We start from the raw sequence: 23,163 nt of genomic DNA, 5'->3' as shown, positions 1-23,163 counted from the left end.
TTGGAACATAAATTTTGAGTGAAAGTGATCTAAAGCTACCATCCAAAGAATTGCTTAATGTACTAATACTTTTCCTTCACTACTTCCTTGTTTTTACATTATTGAGTTTTGTTTTATTTATTTTTTTGTCTGAAACAAGAGTTTTGCTGTGTAACCTCCCTGACTGTCCTGGAACTCTCTCTGTAGAGCATGCTGGTCTCCAACTCAAAAGAAATCTTCCGTCTCAACCTCCAAAGTACTGGGAGTAAAGGCATGTGACAACACCATATTAAAATTATTTTATATTTATTTTTACTTTCCACTGGAGTATCCAGGGAAAGTCTATTAGCATACTGAACATAAAGTGAAGGAACTAAAATAACCTTCAACTACTCAGACTTTACACATGTCACAAATTATAGATTAAAAAATTATAAATAAACATAGCAATAAAAATAGCAGGGGCTGTCTACCAAGATGGCCCAGCTAGTATAGTAACGTCACCTTCTGCCAATCCTGAAAATGAGTCTGATCCCCCATACCCACACGGTGGAAAGAGACCACAGTGTCACAGCACACACAAATAAACTTGGGGGTTGTTTAAAAAAATTATAGGGAGCCAGGCCTTTAATCCCAGCACTTGGGAGGCAGAGGCAGGTGGATCTCTGTAAATTAAAGACCAGCCTGATCTACAGAGCAAGTTCCAGGACATCCAGGGCTACACAGAGAAACACTGTCTCAAACACAAAAGCTGGGGTGGGTGGGTGGGTGGTGGTGGTGGTGGTGGTGGTGGTGGTGGTGGTGGTGGTGGTGGTGGTGGTGGTGGTGGAGGAAATACAGCTTAGTTGGTAGAGTGCTTGTTTAACACATTGGATGCTATGGGTGTGTCCGGTCCCGTCCCCCCCACCAAACAAAACTGGGCTTGAGGTGGAGTGTTACAGAGATGGCTCAGCAGATGAGAGTAAATACTACTCAGTAGAATTCCAGCTCAGCTCTCCCACTCATGTGTATGTGTTTAGCATAGGCCTTTAATTCCAGCTATCAGGAGGCAGAGGCAGGCAGATTTCTATGAGTTCAAGAACAACCAGGACAGATACCCTGTCTCAAAAAAAAAAAAAAAACATAAACAGGAGGTGGTGGTGCATACCTTTAATCCCAGTACTCAGGAGGCAGAGGGACAGATATACATGGGGGTAAAGCACCCATACACACAAAAGAAAAATAGGGACTGAGCTTTTTTTTTTTCCTGTTTTTTCAAGACGGGGTTTCTCTGTGGCTTTGGAGGTTGTCCTGGAACTAGCTCTTGTAGACCATGCTAGTCTCAAACTCACAGAGATCTGCCTGCCTCTGCTTCCTGGGTGCTGGGATTAAAGAAGTGTGCCACCATCACCCAGCTGGGACTGAGCTCTTTTTTTTATCAGAAGATAAAAAGCATTTTCTGCTCTTACTGAGGACCCAGGTTCAATTCAAAGAACCCACATGACAGTTCACCCTCTTCTTGCCTTCCTGAGTACCAGGCACATAAGTGGTACATACTCATACACATGAAAAATAAGTATCAGCTGAGTGGGCTAGACACAGGGCTCAGTGGTGAAGAGCACTTGTTGCTCTTGCAAAGGTCCCGAGTTCAGTTCCCAGCACTAAAGTTGGCAGCTCACAACTACCTGTAACCCCAGCTCCAGAGGATTTTACACATTCTGCTGGTTCTGCAAGTACACACACGCATGCACCCACAGATGTGCTCACATACACATTAACAAAATAGTTATGTTTTTTAGTCAACTGAATGGCATATTCACATTAAACCTAAACTGTGTGTTAATTTATCACTACACTTTTGGTTTTCAATAAACTTCAGTTTATTCAAAAGGAGTACCTACAGGACTATAGACTGATAAAATACTGTGTTATTTAACTTTTTAAATCTCATAGAGGCTCCAGAAAAAGATAGCTTAGTAGGTAAAGGCACTTGTCCCACAAGCCTGACTAATTAAATTCAAATCCTAGAACCAATAAAAAGGTAAGGGAAACAACCCCACAAAGTTCTCCTCTAACCCACACACCAAATGCATACTCAATAAAGATAAATAAAATCCCATTGTTTTTTTAAAAGCCTCCAGTCAAGCAGTGGTGACACATGCCTTTAATTCCAGCACTCAGGAGGCAGGTGGATCTCTGAGTTCCAGGCCAGCCTGTCTACAGACAGTTCCAGGACAGCTATTTTGCTATCAGGTTCTCTCCCTGCAACTGATTCTGTGTACATCACCATCAGAATAGTCTTTCACCAACTGCCTTTCTCCTCCTACATTTTTTGCTGTGACAACCAAATAAATGGCAAATTCCTTAGCATATTTGTCTTCTCATCTTCCCAATATCCTCTTCCATCTGTTTCCAGTGAAAACACCCCAAGCACACAGCGTATGTTCTAGCCACATTTGTATTTACTTTATGTGAAATATCCTTCCCCATGTCTAAGAAAAGCCAATTATTTTTAGCCCTAGCAACTTTTGTTCAAATACACATTAAATTATGTGAATTTTTCAGCAACACCTAAGACCTATGCCTGAAATATTCCTATCGGCTTACCCTTAAAGATTACCAGAGCACTGCTTGTAAGGAAACTGTGTATGTGTGTACACCACCTCATGAGATCCTACACTCAAAAGCAGAAATCACCTTGGTTTATCTTTATATCCCAAATGCCTAATCCTTGGTAAATAGTCTATGCTAACCACAAAGGAACAGAAACCAAATGAAGATAGTGTCTTAATTCAGAAGAAACTTCAAACTGTCCAAGTTTTAACTCCCCTAGCATATTTATTCACTCATTAATTAACTAATTCATTCATTCATTCATTCATTCACACACACACACACACACACACACACACACACACACACACACACACAGACATACACACCCCACACACTTCTCTTCCTATAATCTTTTAGTAAATTACCTACCCATCTTCCCCAACTTGAAACTTGAATCTTAGATTTCTTCACCTGGCCACTTCATTGGAAACAAGTTATGTCTCAGCCACTGAACTTCCAAACCTCCCCACTTTTTTCCATCTTCTGTGATAAAGACTAACCCTTACTAGAATCCTTTAAATCTCACTTCTCTTACTGCCTCTTCCCAAATCTTTCTTCACTGTAATATCTTAAATGGCTAAAACGTAAAATGTAAACCTCTATAAGCATTATTAGTCCCGAATGATTAACACCTTGCTCACCTCTCCTTTCTATCCCTCCAGTAAGGTAGGACTTTCAGGTTCTCAGAATGAGCATGTTCTAGCCTCATGTTCTCTCTTCCCTCCTCTGTTCCAGCCAAACAACTCTTACTAGCCCTATCTACTATCAGATTCCAAAACAGAACAAAATTTCTCAAAGATATCCACCAGTGTTTATAAACTAGGCTAAAGGCTCCATATTCATCCATCTGTCCCTGTATTTTCCAAATAAATGCTGGTCAGACTTTTTTGATATCAGTCTTTCCCCTGTATCTTTAATTCCAGGAAGGCAAAAAGAAACCATCTCTGTCTGAACTAGCAGAGTGTTCCATAAACCAAGGATAAATGCACAGCACACAAGCATACAATAAATATTAGTCCAAAAGACAACTGCAACCTTGCTAACTCTTCTCTAATATTCTTTAAATTGTGATTCACAAACTATTAGTAGGCCATAAAACTCAATCAAGGGGGTAGCAATCAGTGCTTCAAAAAACCAAAACTAAAACCTGGATGTGGTGACATATCGCTGTAGGCCCAGCACTAGAGGCTAAGGGAGAAGGGAGGAAATAACCAGAGTTTATTACCAATAGGAGTAGGAAGATGGCTCAGTCAGTAAAGTACTTGTCATAAAGACCCAAGTTTAGGCCCCCAGTACCCTTGTAAAAGCCAAGCAGTAACACTGTAATCCCATCCCCGGGGGAAGCAGAGAGAAGAGAACCCTGAGCCTTTTTTGAATACTGTCTAGCTTAATCAATGAGCTTCAGATTCAGTGAGATCCTGCCTCAAAAAATAAGGTGGGGAGAAGAGAAGACACCCAAAATCCACATACATAAAGGAACATACAAACACATATACAATAATTTCACACTATGACCAAGGTTTCTGATTCTATATATAAATGTAGGTTTTTTTTGCTTGTTTGTTTTGTGTTAGTTTTTTTGAGACAGGGTTTCTCTGTTTACCCCTGGCTGTCCTAGAACTCGCTCTGTAGATCAGGCTGACCTCTTAATTCAAAAAGTTCCACTGTCTCTGCTTCCCAGGTGCTGGGGTTAAAGATGTGAGCCACCACTGCCTGGCCATAAATATAGTTCTTAATCCTTAAACTAGGTGTTGCTGGACAGACCTGTGATCACAGCACACTGGAAGCTCAGGTAGAACTGTCATAGTTTGAATGAAGCCAGCCTGAGTTATGTGTGATAAAAAACAAAACAAAACTAAAAACAGCTATATTTCTCTTCCTCTTTCTTTATAAGAATGTTATCTTTTTGGCCCGGCATAATGATTCTACCCTCAGAACGTCAGGCAGGGTAGGAACATCAGAAAAGATTTCAAGGGAGCCTGAGCTCCTGGGCTATTACAGTGAGTTCCAGGCCACCTTGTAGTACAGAATGAGACTGTCTCAGAACAATAAAAACAATGCCTGAAGAGACAGCTCAGTAGTGAAGAGCACTTGCTACTTTAAGGGTTCAATTCCCAGGACCCACATGGTGCCTGTAACTCCAGTTCCAAAGGATCGAAACCCTCTTCTGGCCTCTATGGTACCCCCCCCACACACACAGTGTACATACATACATGCAAACACCGCACATAAAACTAAAAAAAAAAAAAAAAATCTAGACAAGCAAATGAAAACTGGAAAAAATTAGTACTCAACCACATAACTTTTGTAAAAACTCTTATGTTGAATACTGCCAATAGGAACAATTTGCCGTTTTTCATACTGTTAGTAAATAACTATTCATTTTAATTACTTAGATACGAAACACTGTGTGGTAGGCACATACATTGCTTTTGAGTTGTTTTTGTTTTTTGTTTTTGTTTTTCAAAGAACAAGACCTCACTCTAGTTAAGGCTGGCCTAAAACTTGCAGTTTCTTGCTTCCAGCTGCCAAATTCTAGGATTACAGGTATATCATGATTAAGAGTGCTTTTGTTCTTATTTTGCCTCTTTGTTCCCATATTCTTTGCTAAAAGACTGAATCTTTGGGTGGATGATGTAAAACTCTGCTACAAAACTTACTTGATCACTCTCTCTCTAAACTCTTAAGTCTTTGTCTTTGTCCACTTTATCTGTATGTCCATTAAAATAAAACCCTATCACTAATTTCCTGTAGTGGAGTTGGCAGTACTAGCTAACGTAATGTGCATACATTGTGCAAGCGTGTCTTATTTAATTTTGTCCCAGGGTCATTTTATGTAGCCCTGATAGCCAGAAACTGTATCACTTGGTAGCCTTAACTAAACTCTATCTGGAAATAATAAGTCGCATCCTCCTAGAATTCTGTGATTACAGGTAAATACCACCACATACAGCTTTCCTAAACAGGGAGTTCTCACTCCTCACCACAACCCTGTAATAACGGGTACTACAGGTAAGAAAGATAAATCATAAGTCAGGTTGTTAGCTCAAGGTACAGTTAATAAACAAAGGCACAGGGTTCTCAATTCTAGAAGTCTGATTCTAATACTCATTTAACACCCTCCCCCAAACAGGGTCTCAGTCTTTAGCTCTGTAGACCAGGTTGGCCTCAAACTCACAGAGAGCCGCCTTTCTCCACCTCCAGTGCCGGGATCAAAGGCAGGCAACACTACAGTCAGACATCTACTCAACTTTTTTGTTCATAGGGTTTTTTTTTTTTTTTTTTTGTGACAGGATTTCACTACAAGTAGCCTAGAACTAGTGTTGTAGACCATGTTAGCCTCGGAATTCTTTGAGGCATTTATTTTAAAAAGAATCTACATCTAAAAACATATTATCTGTGGGGATGGAGAAATTGCTCAAGGGTTAAGAATACTTACTGCTCTTACAGAAAACTGGGTTCGGTTCTCAGCACCCACATGGCAGCTCTAGTCTCAGGGGATTTCACACCCCCTTCTGATCTTTGGGCACCACACACTCACGCACGCACGCACGCACTCATATACATGCATACATACAAAATGCAAGCTAAATATTCACACAAAATAAATCTAAAACTAGAAGTAAAATAAAACTCAAATTGCTAAGAGGCTTAATCAATTAATACTTATTCTCTTAGCTTCCCATAATGTGTGTATGTTCATCACAGTATGCATGTGGCAGCCAGAGAACAACTTTGTAGTTGGTCCTCCTTTAAAAACAACAACAAACAACAACAGCAACAAAAAACCCCTATATTTTATGTACATTGGTGTGAAGGTGTCACATCCTCAGGAACTGGAATTACAAACAGCTGTGAACTGCCATGTGGGTGCAGGGAATCAAACCCAGGTCCTCTGGAAGAGTAGCTAGTGTTCTTAACCACTGAGCCATCTCTCCAGCTCTTTTTAACCTTTTTATGGGTTCTTCTGATTGAACTCAGGTCTACAGGGTTGCACAAGCAAGTACTTTTACCCACTCAGCCATCTTGACAGCAACATTTTAAACTCTTCAAGAAAGGAGCAAAAGAAAAATGTATCAAAGTTTCAGAAGGAAACTACTAATCATCATAAGAAAAATAGTCATTTGCAAAAATCAATATTGTTTTTTTTGGTTTCTTAGTTTTGTTTCTTCAATTTTGTTTTGAAATGGGGCCTTACTACATCATACCCCAGGCCGGTCTCAAACTCTCAATCTTCCTTGCCACAGCCTCCTCAGCGATGGTATTACAGATATGCACAAATGAACACACCCAACTCAAATTTTATTTTTTTAAAATATGGAACAACTCACAAATTTTCATACCATCCTTTTCAGAGGGGCCATAATGATCTTTTCTGCATTGTTCCAATTTTAATATATGTGCTGCCAAAGTGAGCACAAAATTTAGTGTTTTAATTTGTCTTAATCTTTAGTATAAGTATTTTTGATTACTCATTAATTTCACTAATGTTACTCACACTCAAAATAACTTCAAGCCAGGTGTAATGCAGCATGCCTAGCTACAAAGGAGGCTGAATTGCAGTCAGTTGAACCCTATAGTTTCCAGACCACCTAGGCAACAAAAGACCCCATCTCAAAAGAAAAAAAAAGAATCTGAAAAACCACAAAATAATTATTTCCTATTTTCCATTAATTGTTGGGCATTATAAACTGGCAGAATGACTTCTGAATTGTTTTTGTAAATTTACCAGAATTATTTTATAATCCCACTTGTATCAGGAAACATTCTTCCTACACTTCTTCCCTTTCTTTAAACATTTAATATATCTACAAATATCACTAAGCATTGATTTTCAGAAGTTTCAAATTATTTTCTTCAATGAATAGACTAGAGGAGATAGAAAATAAAATACCAAAGGCAAAAATCCTCTTCCCCACCACCCCCAGCATCAATTCACTGGGCATGCTAGTAGTCTCTACTTAAGCAATAAAACTCAAGCTCCTGCTGGGAAAAGGAGCCCTTATTATAACACACAGGACTTAACAAAATGTCATTTCTCTCACCGTCAACCAATCTTCTTGAGGTCCCATCAATGAATTTACAAGGCCTTGAGAAATTTAAGGTACAGGGCTAAGTAGTCTGCTATACTGCACAGCAGTCAGCAATACCTCACTAGACCAAGGTGTCACTTTAACCTGATTCAGACAACTCTAATATACACATTTTCTAACTAAAAAACAAAATTAGAACACAATGCCAAGGTCTGTACTAGGAAAAAAAATATCTACAGAAGTATCTAAGTAGGATGGTAAGTCACTTATACAATACTCTAAGAAAAATAAAACAGACATTTATAAAAATGTGTGACTTGTTCCTGTAATCCTAGCACCGGGGAGACAGAGGCAAGAAACCAGTAGCAAAACAATCATCCTTACCAGTTCTCTAGGGTATACATTAGCCTAGTGTTCAAGATTCAAGTATACTTTATATCCTATTTCCTTAGTGCCTTTGAAATTGGGGAAAGGGACTGGTTTGGGGCATAACACAAGCCAATCCAGTTACTTACACAATAGGGCTACAGGAGGAATCCCCCCCACCCCCACCCCCAAGAAAGGGTTTCTCTCTGGCTTTGGAGCCTGTCCTGGAACTGGCTCTGTAGATCATGCTGGCCTTGAACTCAGAGATACACCTGCCTCTGCCTCCTGGAGTTCTGGGATTAAAGGCTTGAACAATCACTGTCCCTTTAAATGTTCTTAAGTGATTTGCAAACAATGACAAAATGTTCAATTAACAAAGTCACCCCAGTCTGGTGGATCTCTGGAGTCCAAAGCCATCCTGGTCTGCAGAGCAAGTTCTAGAACAGCCAGAGTTACACAGAGAAATCCTGTCTCAAAAAACAGGGGATGGGGTGAGGTCACCTTCATCATTGCCATCTCTTAAGATCAGAAATCAGTTTAATAAGTTTTCAAAAACTTATTAACTGTGGCCAATTTTACAACAACAAAAAAAGTTTATAAGTAGGTTTCATGATCTTTTAGAGGAGAAAGGATAGAACAAAGTTATGTTTCAAACAAGACACAGAGGCTGAAAAAGATCTCTTTGAAGCCAGCCTGGTCTACATAGGATGTCAGAGCTAAGCAGTGAGACCCTATCTCAAAAAACCAAAATTTAATCAATAAAAAGTTACAGTTCAAAGTTTTGTACAACCATACCAAACTCATTTTTTGGGGGCGAGGGGGGTATGGTTCCGAGACACGGTTTCTCTCTGTAACATGCCTGGATGTTCTGGAACTCACTTTATAGACCAGGGTAGCCTCAAACTGAGATCCCACTGCCTCTGCCTCCCAATGCTGGGATTAAAGGCAAGGGTCACCTCACCTAGCATAAATACACTTTTTAAGGATCAAATGCAAATACTGAAATACAAACATAAAAGTACAAAAATAAAAACAAAACGTAAACCAATGTTTTTATTCCTTTCCATTTCAAAACAAAGCATCAACCTAGCAATTTCACAATGCATTAGCACCTAATCTTAGAAATGCTAAAATGGGGGGGGGGAGATGAGTTTGAGAATAATCTAGTCTACATAGGGAGTTCCAGAGAAACCCTGTCTTGAAAAAAAAAAAAAGAAAGAAAGAAAGAAAGAAAAGAAAAAGAAAAAGAAAATTCAGAACTTGGGTTTAAATATTATCTATTTTGTAATACTTCAGTTACCAACTCACTGGATCTAGTTGCTTTCTTAAAAAGAAAACACAATCAAACACTCTTGATCAGTATACTTACTCTACAATTTTATTAAAAGCTTAATTAACTTTATTTGTTATCTTGGAGTTTCCTTGTGAAGCCCTGGCTGTACTGGAACTTGCTCTGTAGACCAGGCTGGCTAATTTACTTTTAAAAAATTTGTAGCCAGGCAGTGGTGGCTCAAGCCTTTAATAGCAGCACTCGGGAGGCAGAGGCAGGAGGATCTCTGTGAGTTCAAAAGAGACCAGCCTGGTCTACAAGAGCTAGTTCCAAGACAGCCTCCAAAGCCAGAGAGAAACCCTGTCTCAAAAAACCAAAAATAAATAAATAAAAATTTAGAAAGAAAAAGAAAATTAAAATACAGCCGGGGTGGTGCTGGTGCAGGCCTTTAGTCCCAGCACCCAGAGGCTGAGCAGTCAGATTTCTGTCAGATAGAGGCCAACCTGGTCCAGGACAAGCTCCAAAGCTACACAAAGAAACCTTGTCTTGGGGGAGGGGGAAGGATCAAAATACAGACACTGCAAATTTTACTATCACATCTGTTCCTAGATGCAAAGAACTATCAAAATTGTGACGATACCCTCCATGGTTAAGTTCAGGAAGGGGCAGCATTTTCTTGATACTCATTCCTCTAGCTCTGCCAAAACAAAACCAGAAACAAAGGTTCCTACAATTTAAATTGTACATCATCTGGGTTTGGTGGAGCACACCTTCAGGCAGAGGCAGTAGGATTTTTAATTTCCAGGCCAGCCAGGGTGACGTAGTGATATCTTGTATCCAATTAAAAAGAAAAACAAGGGACTAGAGAGATGGCTTGGCAGTTAAGAGCACTGGCAGTTGTTCCAGAGAACCCAAGTTCAATTCCCAGCATCAACATGGCAATTCACAACCATCTGTAACTGTCTGACACCCGTGGCAAAACACCGAAGCACATAATACAATTTTTTAAACAATTCAAAAAAAAAAAAAAAAAAAAACATAACAAGCCTGGCATTGTGGCACAGGCCTTTAATCCCAGCACTCAGGAGGCAGAGGCAGGAGGATCTCTGTGAGTCTGAGGCCAGTTCTAGTCTACACTGAAGAGTTCCAGGACAGTTGGAGATACATGATCCTATCTCAAAAAACAAAACAAAAACGAAAAAACCTACTGGAAGATAAATTCAAGAAGAGCAAAAAATGAACACTCATTACAATTTTTTGGGAAAAGTTACTATTATTAATATAAACTTTTAGTACCAAGAATAAGCCAATTTCAGTACTGAATTTTTTTCACATTTAAGAATCTAGTAATTGGCACAGGGCACAGTGGTGGCACACAGGACAGTGTGCCACACACATGCCTTTACTCCCAGCACTTGGGAGACAGAAGAAGGTGGATCTGAATTCCAGGACAGGCCTACATAGAAAAACAAACAAACAAAAAAGAAAGAAATGAAGAAAAAAGAAAAGGCTCCAGTAATTGTATTCAAAAATATGCAAAGCAAGTTTTGTTTTTTAACCACGAAAGTCAGCAAAAGCTATGCAAGTTAGCTAAGTATATCAATCAGATATAGAGAATGCAGTAGTACACCAGAACAGAAATGTTTACTTCAAAGCTAAGCCACTTAAACTAGGACTTTTCAAAATAATTCATTTAAAAAGTTTCCCATACAGTATTTCATGTTACTGGTTAGTTCAAACATGGTTAACTTGAGAACATATATTTATTCAGGGGGAGGACAAAAATGCATAGGAGAATGTCTAAAACATTTTCTATACCTACAAAGGAATAATGTCTATTCAAATGAATTCTGAAGACGTAATTTTTAAAAATTCTAAGACTACAGAAATTTCACAGCTGAATGCTCATGCGTAACTAAAGTTAGTGCCTTTGAGAACACTGCAAGATTCATCCTTCTCAATTGCTGCAGGTTAACAAACTCAAAAAGTAAAGCACTTGTTCTCTTATTTTCTTGCTTTGTTAGAAACATGGTCAACAAGTTCTATACAAACTTATAGGGTACATTTAACTCCATTATGCACTCTCACTGGCAGATGGAGGGATGACGTTGAGATGTTTGCAGTAAGGGGGAACATCTTGTGGACTGTCAGATGACCCGCTATTATTCTTTTTCATTATCCTGGCCTCTCAAACAACTCAGACAGCAAAAGAGAACCAGGTCCGGGACCATCAGAATAACTACACTAAACTAACAGTAAGCAGAAAAAAGAACGGGATAATGGAAAGTCTCCCTGAATTTCTCATAACAATGGGGCAGAGTGAAGAAAAGAATTCCTTGATCTTGTAAACTAAAACAGCAAAAATCCAAAAACCAAAGCATACACAAAACCTACTATGTATTTTTAAGCTTGTACAATCACTTTGGTTGGAAGTTCATGACTGGGCCTCTTTCAACTTCTAGTCTCCATTTCAAAGTGCCTAATTCCAGAAAAGCTTTATCTTTTTCTGTTTCCTCCTAAATAAGAGAGTGACAACAAAGTGCAAAGAAAATGCCCCAGGTATCGTCACCTGAAGTCTGAGTTTGAGACACTTTGGTTTCACACCAAATAGACATAAAATGAACTTCGTTCCATACTAAGTCAAGAATGGGAAGAGGGGAACCAAAGAATAGCATTTTGTTAAACTTCATGTTACACTTAAAATCCTGGACCATACATACCCCTAAGACTTTTCTTCTATCCCCATTCCGCAACAGAAAATATGCTGCACAGACCAAGAAATTTACAAGTGGGAAAGCAGAGGAAAAGAATAAAGTGCAATGGGGAGAAAGCTTTGAAATCCCTCACTCACCACCAAAAAACAAAAAACCCACCTAAAAGTGCATGAAAGTCCTTACATACAATTGTACCCATATTTCCCAAATTAAATTGCATGGGGCCAACAATAAAGGTCCATGCAGCACCCACTTCAGAGCTCTTAATTCCAGAACACACAACGATGTGACATGACAGTGTTGCAATGAATGTATCAGAAGGCAAAGAAAATGGTTGGGGTGGCTACTGGACGTCTTCAACCAGCCCATTCAAACACCTTTAAAATTCAACACGGGCTGGGGAACTAGGAAGATATACACAGAAATACAGAGAAATAAAGGTGCAACGAACAGAAAAGACGAAGAGAAATGTGGAAGGCCCGGAGTCCCGAGACTAACCTGTGCCATCGCTGGCCGACGCCGAGAGGGCAGGAGATGAGAGTTTAGGCCGCTTGGCTGAAGGCGGCCCCGGTTCCACCACATTCTCGGCCATTTTTAATTCTTTCGGAGATACAGCCGAGGAAAAACGAGAATCCTGAGGAAATCTCTTCTTCGGCCGGGGGTGCCCGCCCCGCTCCTAAGGGTGGGCTCGGAAGCTCCGCCGCCACCCAAGACGGGTGGGGGAAGTTCCTTTTTCTCTTCGCCTGGTTGCGGTGGCTGGAGAGGGATGCGGACTCGACAGAAATGGTAGGGGCAAGTGCGAGGGGCCGGGCCTAAGCCGGGCCCGGAGGAGCGCACAGCAAAACTGATCCGACGAGCACGTCCGCTGCAGCGAATTCTCGGGAACTCACAGCTCTACAAACGCAGTCCCCAGCCCGCCACGGCGGGCCCTTGCCCAGCCGAGGTCTCTCGGAGCTCCGCCGCCGCCATCAGCCTCTTCCTTCTCGGCGCTGTCCTCCTCCTTCTCATCGCCACAAGGAGGCGGGGGCGAAAAAGGGGGAGAGGAGGAGGCGACCAGAGACTCTCACCTCCTCCCGGTGCCCCCTCCCGGGCCTGCGCCCCCACCCTGAGAGCCCTCCTCCTCCTCCTCCTGCCGCTGCGCTCCGCGCCGCCGCTGCCGCACCGGCCCCTAATGGCCGCACTGAGCTCACCCGAGCCGAGAGCCAGACTGGCGCCGCTACCGCCTCACATCGCGCCGCGTACGGCGGAGGCGCGGCGACGACGCCGAGCGTGGAGCTCGCCGGCCCGGAGGGCCAGGGGGGCCGGGCCGAGTAGGGCCGCCCGCCGCAAGCCCGCGCTGACGCCGAGCCCACCGACGCGGCCTCCCCGCGCGCCGCTCTCTCCGCCTCCGCCCGCAAGCCCGCGGAAGGGAAATAAGTACGGCCGCCTCTCCGGCCCTCACCCCCGGCAGCCAGGTGCCGGGAGCTCCCGCCCCCCCGGGGCTCGGCTCGGGGCCGCCCTGGACGGCGGGCTAAGGCGCCGCGGGGCGCGGGGTTATGTAATGGTCCCCCCCTTAGGCGTCGACGCCGGCCCGGGCCGCGGTGGGGGTGTGTGCGGGCAGGAGGGGGCTGGGGGTCGCCTCAGCCCGTGCGCCCCGGGCCCCCTGCCAGTGTCTCGACCGCGGCCGCTGCTCTCCGGCCCGGTACCCTTCGCACTCCCTGCTCCCGCAGTTCGCACTCAGCTGGGCGTCCCGCTTGCCCCACTCTCGCCCGGTCCCTCTCGCTCTCTCTCCCCCCTAGCCTAGCACACAAACAAGATGGCGGCTGTTGTTTCTTGCCTCTGCCGAATCCTCCTTACAGGATAGCGGTAGCGGCGGCGGCCGGAAATGAGCCAAGATGGGAGGGGGGGAGCAAAGAGGGGCGGGACCTGGCCTCCGTGGGGCGGGGCGAGGGCGGGGCCTCGGACTAGCAGCTCACACAATGGGGGAAGCGGCGGCGGGGGGCGGTGCCGAATCCAATCACGGGATCCGCCCAAGGACCCAACGCGGTAGGCGCTTCCGCAAACTCCCCCGGCGTCACTAGGTGGCTCCCTTTAAAGGGGAGGTCTTGAAGGAGGGGGGGATCGGGGATGGACTCAAAACCTATTTTCAGTCGGTGGACATTTACGGGAGGAGGTGGCTGGGCTGGGTCTCAGCGCAGAAGGCAGTCGGAGCTCGGGCGCTGCTCCGCAAAGAAGCAAGTAAGCTGTAGGAGCGCTCGAATTTTCCCCTCGCAGGCTGATCCTTAGAACCCCATCAAATCCGCCAAAAACACCTGCTGTGTTTAGGGGTAGAGACACATTGCATCCCCTTCATCGCCTTTCCGAAAGGATCGGCTCAATTCCCAAAGTCACACTGCGAGTCCTTTCCATTTTCTCTGAACTGTGTAATTTAAAAGGAAAAATTTGGATTACGAAAACACTGATCATTACAAAAACGGGGGTGGGGGGACCACAGCAGTGAGAGAACTAGACCCCGCATGCATTTTTGCCCTTCACGAGTCTACACATCCTTACCAGGTACCACTCTCAAAAAGAAGCCTTGAGAACTATTTTTCTGAATCTGCCTGAAACTTCGAAGATCCTTGGAAATATTTTCAACCTTCTCTAGCAGATGAGCTTAATAAAAGACCGTGTTAGTGCCTTAAATATAATGTAAGTATGGGAGAAGAAAAAAAAATGTTAAGTGCTAAAGATAATGTAGCCCTAGAAAGAAGTGAGGAAATGCTCCTATGAAGTCCAGTGTGTCGAGCAGCCCAATGTCGCAGCAGAAAGCAAGGAGCATGCTTTTAGGTACCTCAAGTTACAGGGTTTCTGTGTGTGTTGGCACCCTGAAAGCAAGGGAAGATAGCAAGGTTCTAAGTGACACTGAGGGAAACCTTCATGCCATTAGCAGTTGGGCAGGTAGTGGGCTTGCCTGCTGTTCCTGCGGCCTTAAATTCAGTCACTAGTATGCCAGGAAAATAGATTTTTCTCAGATTTGTTTTTTTAATTACATTTAGTGTGTGTGTGAGTGTGTGTGTGTGTGTTGGCATGTGTGTGTGAACATATATGGCTCACTTGTGGCAGTCAGAAGAGAATCTGGAGAGATTCCAGTCTTCTGAACCCTCTCATCAGGTCATATTTTCTCATATTTCACATCTTATCCTGTTTTGCCATTTATCAAGCAGTTTTTGCTGTTTGACTTCTAAGACAATAGTTGGAGAAACTAGAATTAGCTGAGGGGTGGGACATACATGCTTTTAATTGCAGCACTCAGGAGGCAGAGGCAGAGGCAGAGGCAGGTGGATCTCTGCATTCCAGACCAGTGTGTTCTACAGAGCAAGTTCCAAGGTCAACCAGGGCTACATAGAGAAACACTTTCTGGAAGAAAAAGAGAGACTAGAATTGAAGCTATCGAGGTGGCTCAGTTGGATAAGATGATTGTCACTAAGTCTGAAAACCAGACTTTCATCCCCAGAAGCCATGTTTTGACCCTGAAAAAATAACAAAACACCTAGAACTGACAATCCTATGAAGAAACTTTAGTTGCCCACCTAATGAATTCTGTCTTGTGATCTTCAAACATAGTTCAGGCAAACTAGTGGAGGAAAAAAACAGTTCCTAGGAATTGAAGCCAGGGTTTGGCTCAACTAGGCAAGTGTTCTGCTGCTGAGCTACCCCTCAATACTCACCTACCCCCAAAGTGTTTTTGATTGTCACATTGAGACATGTCTCATTAAATGCCCAGGCTAACTTTGAACATACAGTCCTCCTGTTGCAGCCCTCCAGTATGTAATAATAGGTGTAGCCTACCACACATGGCTGGTCAAGTGCCTCCTTAAAACTGTCACAGGACAGGGCTGGGGATGTGGCTCAATTGACTGAGTACTTTCCTATCCTGTGGGACCATGAGTTCAATCTCCAAGATCACTAAGACTGGACATGATTTAGACACACCTGTAATTCCAGCACTTGGAGAATGGGGGTGGGGGGGCAGAGGGGGACATAAAGGCAGGACAAGAACAAGATCATAAGGTTAGCCTCTACTACATCAAAAGTGGGACAGGTGTGGTGGCACACACATTTAATTCCAGCACTTAGGAGGAGGCAAGGGAATCTGTGATCTTGAGGCCAGACTGCTCTACATAGCTATTTCCAGGACACCAGGGATACATAGAAAGACCCTGTCTCCAAAAAAAAAAAAAAAAAAAAAAAAGAGAGAAAAGAAAAGAAAAAACAAGTGGGATTTTAGGGGCTGGAGAGACCGTTCAATGATTAAGAGCACTGACAGCTCTCCCAGCAGACCCAGGTTTGATTTCCAGCATCCACATGGCAAATTACAACCATCTATCTAGAAAATTCTGGTTTGAAGGGACCCTGTGCCCTCTTCAATGGCACCAGTCATGCATGTGATTCACATACATAGTTGTAGTCAAAACACTCACAAATCTTTTAAATGTGGGATTATATCTAATATAACCAAGGGAAATTTAATTGGTTATGGGGTTTCATGTGTAGATTAAGGCTGTGATAGCCAGGCATGGTGCCATATGCCTTTAATCCCAGCACTTGGGAGATGGAGGAAGGCATATATCTGGGAGTTAAAGGCTAGCCTGGGATATACTGAGTTCCAGGAAAGCCAGAGGTACATAGAGACACCCAAAAGGAAAAACAAACTGTGGTCATCGGGTTGGGGGATATAGCTTTGTGGTAGAGCAGTTGTCTGATAGGTGTGAATCTTGGAATCTATCCCCAGCATTGAAAAAAAAGAGAAAAACATTCATGAAAAAGAAGTTGTCTATTGTCAATTGGGAGACCCAGGAGGCAACAGAGCCTAGCAGGTAAGAGTAGGAAAGATGAATTCAGAAAGTCTGATTTTAGAAATTATATGACTTAGACAAATTAATCATCTATAAGGTGAGTTTTATAATCAGGCCTACTTTATTCAATGGCTGAGTGGTAGAGCATGGAATTACCTTGCACAAAGCCTTGGACTCTATCCCCATCACAGGGTGAGGGAAGGATAGTAATACACAGTGCCTGGTACTCGATATATATAGCAACCACCCGATATACCATCACCATTTCACCATCTATCCTATGGAACCCAGAAGTGATGGAAGCAGGAGAGATCTCAAGTTTGAGACCAGCATGAGTGATACTCAAAAGTTATGAATAATAAATCAACGAAAAGGAAAGAATTATATATAACTTAAAGGAGTTACCAGAGGCTTAGGGAGATGGCCCAGTTGGACAAGTGGTTGCCACACAAACATGAAACCCAAGCTGATTCCAAGCACTCCCCCAAAACAAAACAAAATAAAACATGTACCTGTAACCCTGACCCTGAGGAGGAAAAAGATACAAGAACCCTGGAGTTTTCTAGCCAGCTAGTCCTGTGAAACTGGTGAGCTCCAAATTCAATAAGAGACCTTGTCTCAAAAAATAATATTCTTCTCCAAGAATAGAGGAAGACATCCAATATTGACCCCTGACCGCTACATGCATGTACACACATGACGACATACTCATGCATGTATGCATACACGACACAGTTATTAGAAAAATAAAAATAGAATTACAGCACAAATGTGTAACACTGAAACCTTCTCACAATTTTCTTTCCCAGGTGTCCCGATGATTGCCACAGATGGGAACCCTAGATTTTGCATGTAAGAACAGAGGAGGGAATGTGTTATCCTAGTGTGTGCCCATCAGGTATATTTTGTGGAGGCCAAAATACTCTCCACATGATCCACAGGCTAGAGGCCATAGTTCATTTCTGTGTCCCCCCCCCTTTTTTTTTGTTTTTTTGGGACAGGGTTTCTCTGTGTAGTCTTGTATTCTTGATTGTCCTGTAACTCACTTTGTAGCTCAGGCTGGCCTTGAAACTCACAGTGATCTTCCTGCCTCTGCCTCCAAGTGCTGAGATTAAAGGGTATACCACCATTGCCCAGTATCAAGCTCATCTTTAAACAAAAAAAAATTAAGTTGGGTGGTAGTAGCACATGCCTTTAATTCAAGAGGCAGGTAGATCTCTGTGAGCTCAAGGCCAGCCTGGTCTACAAAGAGTTCTAGGACAACTAAGGCTATTACAAGAGAAATCCTGTCTCAAAATAAATAAATAAATAATAAATAAATAAATAAATAATAAAACCTAAAAGATAAGATATATTCAAAAATAAAATACAATTTAAAAGCTGGCATATACTAGAGTTATCCAACAGAATGAGTATGCATTGAAAGAAGATTTGGTGCAGCTGGGAACTTGGCTCGGCAGTTAAGAGCGCTGGCTTCTCCAGGACAGTGGTGGCACACGCTTTTAATCCCAGTACACAGGAGGCAGAGATAGGCAGATCTCTGTAAATTCAAGGCCCATTTGGTCTACAGAGTGAGTTCCAGGACAGCCAAGGCTACACAGCCTGTCTTGAAAAACAAAAACCAAACCAAACAAAGCATGGTCTGCTCTTCTAGAGATCCCAGGTTTGATTTCCAGTGCCCACAGGCAGTTCCCAATGGCCTCTAACTTCTTTTGCAGGGATTCAAAGCCCTCTTCTAGCCTCATCCATCACTAGTCATATATGTGGTACACAGACACACATGCATACAACACACACACACACACACACACACACACACACACACACACACACACACTCATTTTTTCAGGGTTTCTTTGAGTAGCCCTGGCTGTCTTGGAACTAGCTCTGGAGACCGGATTAACCTCAAACTCAGACATCTACCTCTCTCTGCTGCCCAAGTGCTGAGATTAAAGTCATGGGCCACCGCTGCCCGGCATATATATATATATATATATATATATATATATATATATATATTTGTTTTTGTTTTTTTTTGTTTTTTTTTGTTTTTTGAGAAAGGGTTTCACTGTGGCTTTGGAGTGTATCCTGGCACTCTCTCTGTAGACCAGGCTGGCCATGAACTCACAGAGATCTGCCTGCCTCTGCCTCCCAAGTGCACCACCAACGCCCGGCTAAATTTTTAAAATATATAATTTATATATCTGGGCAGTGGTGGCCCATGCCTTTAATACCAGCACTCAGGAGGCAGAGGCAGACAGATCTCTGAGTTCAAAACTAGCCTGGTCTACAGACCGAGTTTTAGGACAGTCTCCAAAGCTACAGAGAAACCCTGTCTCAAAAAATAGATAATAATAATAATAATAATAACAATGATAATAATAATTAATAAATAAATTTTAAAGGCAACTTAGTCCTCTATAATGGGACATGCCTTTAATCCCAGCACTTGGGAGGCAGAAGCAGGCCTATAGAGCTGTGAGTTCAAGTCCAGCCTGATCCACATGATGAGTTTTAAGACAGACATAGTGAGACCTTGTCTCATAGAAATAAAGAGAGAGAAGAAGAGAGAAATAAATAAGGAAATGTGCTAGAATGATTTAGGCTATAGTTCAACAATGTCTGTCTTCATATTGGAGAGGTTGAGAAACAGCAGCTGCCTAATGCATGAGTTTGGCTGTCTGAGCAATCACAACCTGCCAAGGATTCCTTGGGGAATCACTGAAAGATACTTTTCATGCAGGGCAGTGGTGGCGCTCATCTTTAATCCCAGCAGTAGGGAGGCAGAGGCAGGTAGATCTCTGTGAGTTCAAGACCAGCCTGGTCTACAGAGTGAGTTCCAGGACAGCCAGGGCTGTTTCACAGAGAAACCCTGTCTCAGAAAGAGAGAGAGAGAGAGAGAGAGGTGGGGGGGAGGGAGAGGGAGAGGTTTCACATTGTAAGGTTAACTTTTCCCACTTCAATTTACCTAAAAACAAAACAAACAAAAAAATTCCCTTTCAGGTATATCCAGGGATTTGTCTATTAGTTCATCCCTAATCCAGTAAAATTGACAACCTAACATTAACCCATTACAGATAACAAGTGACTTACTTATGTATTTATTTTGAAGTTCAGTGTCATAATGTAGCTATTGCTGGCCTGGAACTCACAGAAATCTGCCTACCTCTCCCTCCTGAGTAGTGAGATTAAAGGCATGAGCTACTATGCCCAGTTTGAGTTTTTACACAGGGCCTCAGTGTGTTGCTGTCTTCAAATTTGTGGCAATCCTCTTGCTCCTGAGTGCTGGAATCACAGGAACGAGCCACTAAGGCCAGTGTCTTAGTTACTTTCCAGTTGTTGTGACAGAAAAGCAGAACTGAGGCAATTTGTAGAAGAGTTTATTAGGGGCTTACCGTTTCAGAGGGTGAGTGTGTAACCATCACAGCAGGGAGCATGGCAGCAGGGAGGCAGGCATGATTATGGCACAGGAGCTGAGAGCTTACATCCCAATCAACAAAAAGGAGCAAGAGAGAGCTGAGAAAAATGTAGGCTTTTGAAACCCCAACAAGGCCACACATCCTAATCGTTCCCAAACAGTGGGGACCAAGCATTTAAATATATGACCTATGAGGTCCATTTTCATTCAAACCACCAAACACAGGCAGTGGTGGCACATGCCTTTAATCCCAGCAATTAGGAGGCAGAGGCAGGAGGATCTCTGTGACTTCAAGGCCAACCTGGTCTACTGAGTGAATTCCAGAGCAGCCTCCAAGAGCTACAGAGAAACCCTGTCTTGAAAAACCAAAAACAACAACAAAAATTTATTTATGTATATGAGTGCTCTATTTGCATGTATGCCTCCCGCCAGAATAGGGCACCAGATCTCATTGTTTGAGCTACCATGTAGCTGCTGGGAATTGAACTCGGGACCTCTGGGAGAGCAGCCAGTGCCCTTAACCACTGAGCCATCTCTCAGTGCCATATATTCCCTTTTCTATAAAGGCCCTTCTGTTAAGTGCAGAGGTAAAGCCTGTAGTCTCAGCACTTGAGAGGCTGAGGCAAGAGGATGATGAAAAGGGGATCCAAAGCTGTATAGTGAGAACCTTAAAAAAAAAAATAAGATGAACTAAAGATGACATCCAGGACCTCTTGGTACTCCACCTTATGCATTGAGGCAGGATCTGTCATTGAACATGGAGGTGCCTTATCTGGATAGTGGAGGTAGCCAGCATGCTTTGGGGAATCATTTATCTCTGCCTCCTAACCATTGAGGTTACAGATAGGCTCTAAAGCCTGCTCAGCATTTTTTGGTTGCTGGGAATCCATCCTTTAGCTTGCACAGCTAGTATTTTGCCTGCTAAATGCAGGCCTCTTTTTACTGAACTATTGCATTGTACAGTAAGAGCCCTCAGTTTCCTCAATACTCACCTAATATGGAATCTTATGCCCATAAGCACCTGTTAAATATGGGATGGAAGGAAGGATGAAGAGTAGAAACGAAGAAAGGGTGGGGCAGTGATGGTGCATGCCTTTAATCCCAGCCCTTGGGAAGTAGAGGTAAGTGGATCTCTGTGAGTTCCAGGCCAGCCTGGTCTACAGAGAGAGTTCCAGGACAGCCAAGTCTACACAGAGAAACTGTTTAAAAAAAGAAAAAAGAAGAAGAAAAAGGAAGAAAGGAGGGGAAAGATGGACAGGAACCTTTGCACATAAACACAGACACAGAACTAATAGCCTTTCTGTAAAATAGGAGGGCTCACGAGATGGCGCAGCAGTTGAAAACACTGGCTCCTCTTCCAGAGGACCTGGGTTTGATTTCCAGCACATCAGGCACACATATGAAGGCGCACAAACACACATACAGTCAAAACTCCTAAACACACAAAATTAAAAAATAAAAGAAAAATACCCGGGCCATCATGGTACAACCCTTTAATCTCAGCACTTTGGAGTTAGAGACAGGCAGATCTCTGTGAGTTCAAGGCCAGCCTTGTCTACATAGTGCATTCAAGGAAACCCAGGACTACAATGGAAAACTAAAAAAAAAAATAAAAGGAGAGTGTTATCACCAGTGGATCCAGAAAGATGGTTCAGTGGGTGCAGTGGATGCTAAACAAGGATGCTGAGCTGAGTCTGGACCCCTTAGTACTGCCAAGAAAATCCAAGTGTGGAGACACATACCTGTAATCCCTGTGCTGGGAGGTAGAGAAAGGAGGATCCCTGGAGTTTGCTGTCTAGCCAGTCCAGCTAATGGTGAACTTTATATCCAGTGACACAATGTCTCAAAAATATAAGACAAAAAGTGAGAGTGGAGAATAACCAACATCAACCTTTGGCCTATATACACATATCACACACATGAGCACTGTCTCAGGTAGGGTTTCTATTGTTGTGATAAACATCATGATCAAAAGCAATTTGGTGGGGGGGGGGCAAGGGTTTATCTCATCTCACAGCTTGTAGTCCATCATCCAGGGATGTCAGGGCAGGAACTCAAGGCAGAAACCTGGAGACAAACTGATACTGAGGCCATGGAGGGATGCTGCTTACTGGCTTCCTCTTCTTGGCTTGCTCAACCTGCTTTCTTGTATCACCAGGGAGCAGCAGCACCCACAGCAAGCTGGGCCCTCCCACATCAAACATCAATCAAGAAAATATAAGCTTGCCCTAAGGCCAATCTGGTGGGGGCATTTTCTCAATTGAGGTTCCCTCTTCTCAAATGACTCTAGCTTATGTAAAAATGAAATAAAACTAGTCAGTAGAAGCCGGGCGGTAGTGGTCTATACCTTTAATCCAAGCACTCTGAGGAAGAGGCAGGTGGAGATCTCTGTGAGTTTGAGGCCAGCCTGTTCTACAGAGCAAGTTCCAGGACAGCTAAGACCATTACACAGAGAAACCCTGTCTCAAAACAAAACAAAACAAAACACTAGTCATTAGAGGATATGCACCCACACACACTAAAACACACACACACACACACACACACACACACACACACACACACACACACACACACACACACACACACACACACACACACACACATGCACACATGTTTGCTGTATGAAAATACATCCTGATTGACTCGAAATAAGCAAAACCAGGGCTCAAAATTGTTTCTTTGTATTCAAAAAAAGGAGCTCTAAGGGATGGGTAAAAGAAGCATGCAAATGAGATATCTTTTCAGTACCTTGCAGTCCCTTAGCTCAGGCCATGCATGGTAACTATAGCTGCAATGTGTGGACCTATCAGAGTGGGATGCTACCTAAAAGATCTCAAAATAGCTCTGCACTGCTTGCTGTGGCAGGCTTGCCTCTGTTCCAATCAACAGTAGCTCATTCTTTACTATTGTTGCTATGTGACAAACTATTGGCTCCCAGCCCGCAGAGAGGGAGGGTGGACAGAGGGTT

At 43.1% G+C, this 23,163-nt stretch overlaps 1 protein-coding gene and 1 non-coding gene across 2 annotated transcripts in view; both read right to left on the bottom strand.

Annotated features, from left to right (window-relative positions):
• Ep300 (E1A binding protein p300) overlaps window positions 1-12,730 on the bottom strand; it is a 67,772-nt gene extending 55,042 nt beyond the window's left edge. Inside the window, exon 1 of the mRNA XM_027404073.2 lies at window positions 12,456-12,730. Within this exon, the coding sequence (XP_027259874.1) occupies window positions 12,456-12,549 (94 nt within the window). The 5' untranslated portion in view covers window positions 12,550-12,730. The remainder of the gene's footprint in view (window positions 1-12,455) is intronic.
• Window positions 6,886-6,993, bottom strand: LOC113834524. Its single transcript, XR_003483088.1, has one exon. It is a non-coding gene; the product is annotated as a U6 spliceosomal RNA (small nuclear RNA).
• Window positions 12,731-23,163: the final 10,433 nt, after the last annotated feature.

This window comes from Cricetulus griseus, chromosome 2 (genome assembly GCF_003668045.3).
Source record: "Cricetulus griseus strain 17A/GY chromosome 2, alternate assembly CriGri-PICRH-1.0, whole genome shotgun sequence".
In the NCBI taxonomy this organism is placed as follows: domain Eukaryota; kingdom Metazoa; phylum Chordata; class Mammalia; order Rodentia; family Cricetidae; genus Cricetulus; species Cricetulus griseus.
Note: the sequence above shows the minus strand (reverse complement) of the source record. Positions and strands in the feature narration are given on the sequence as shown.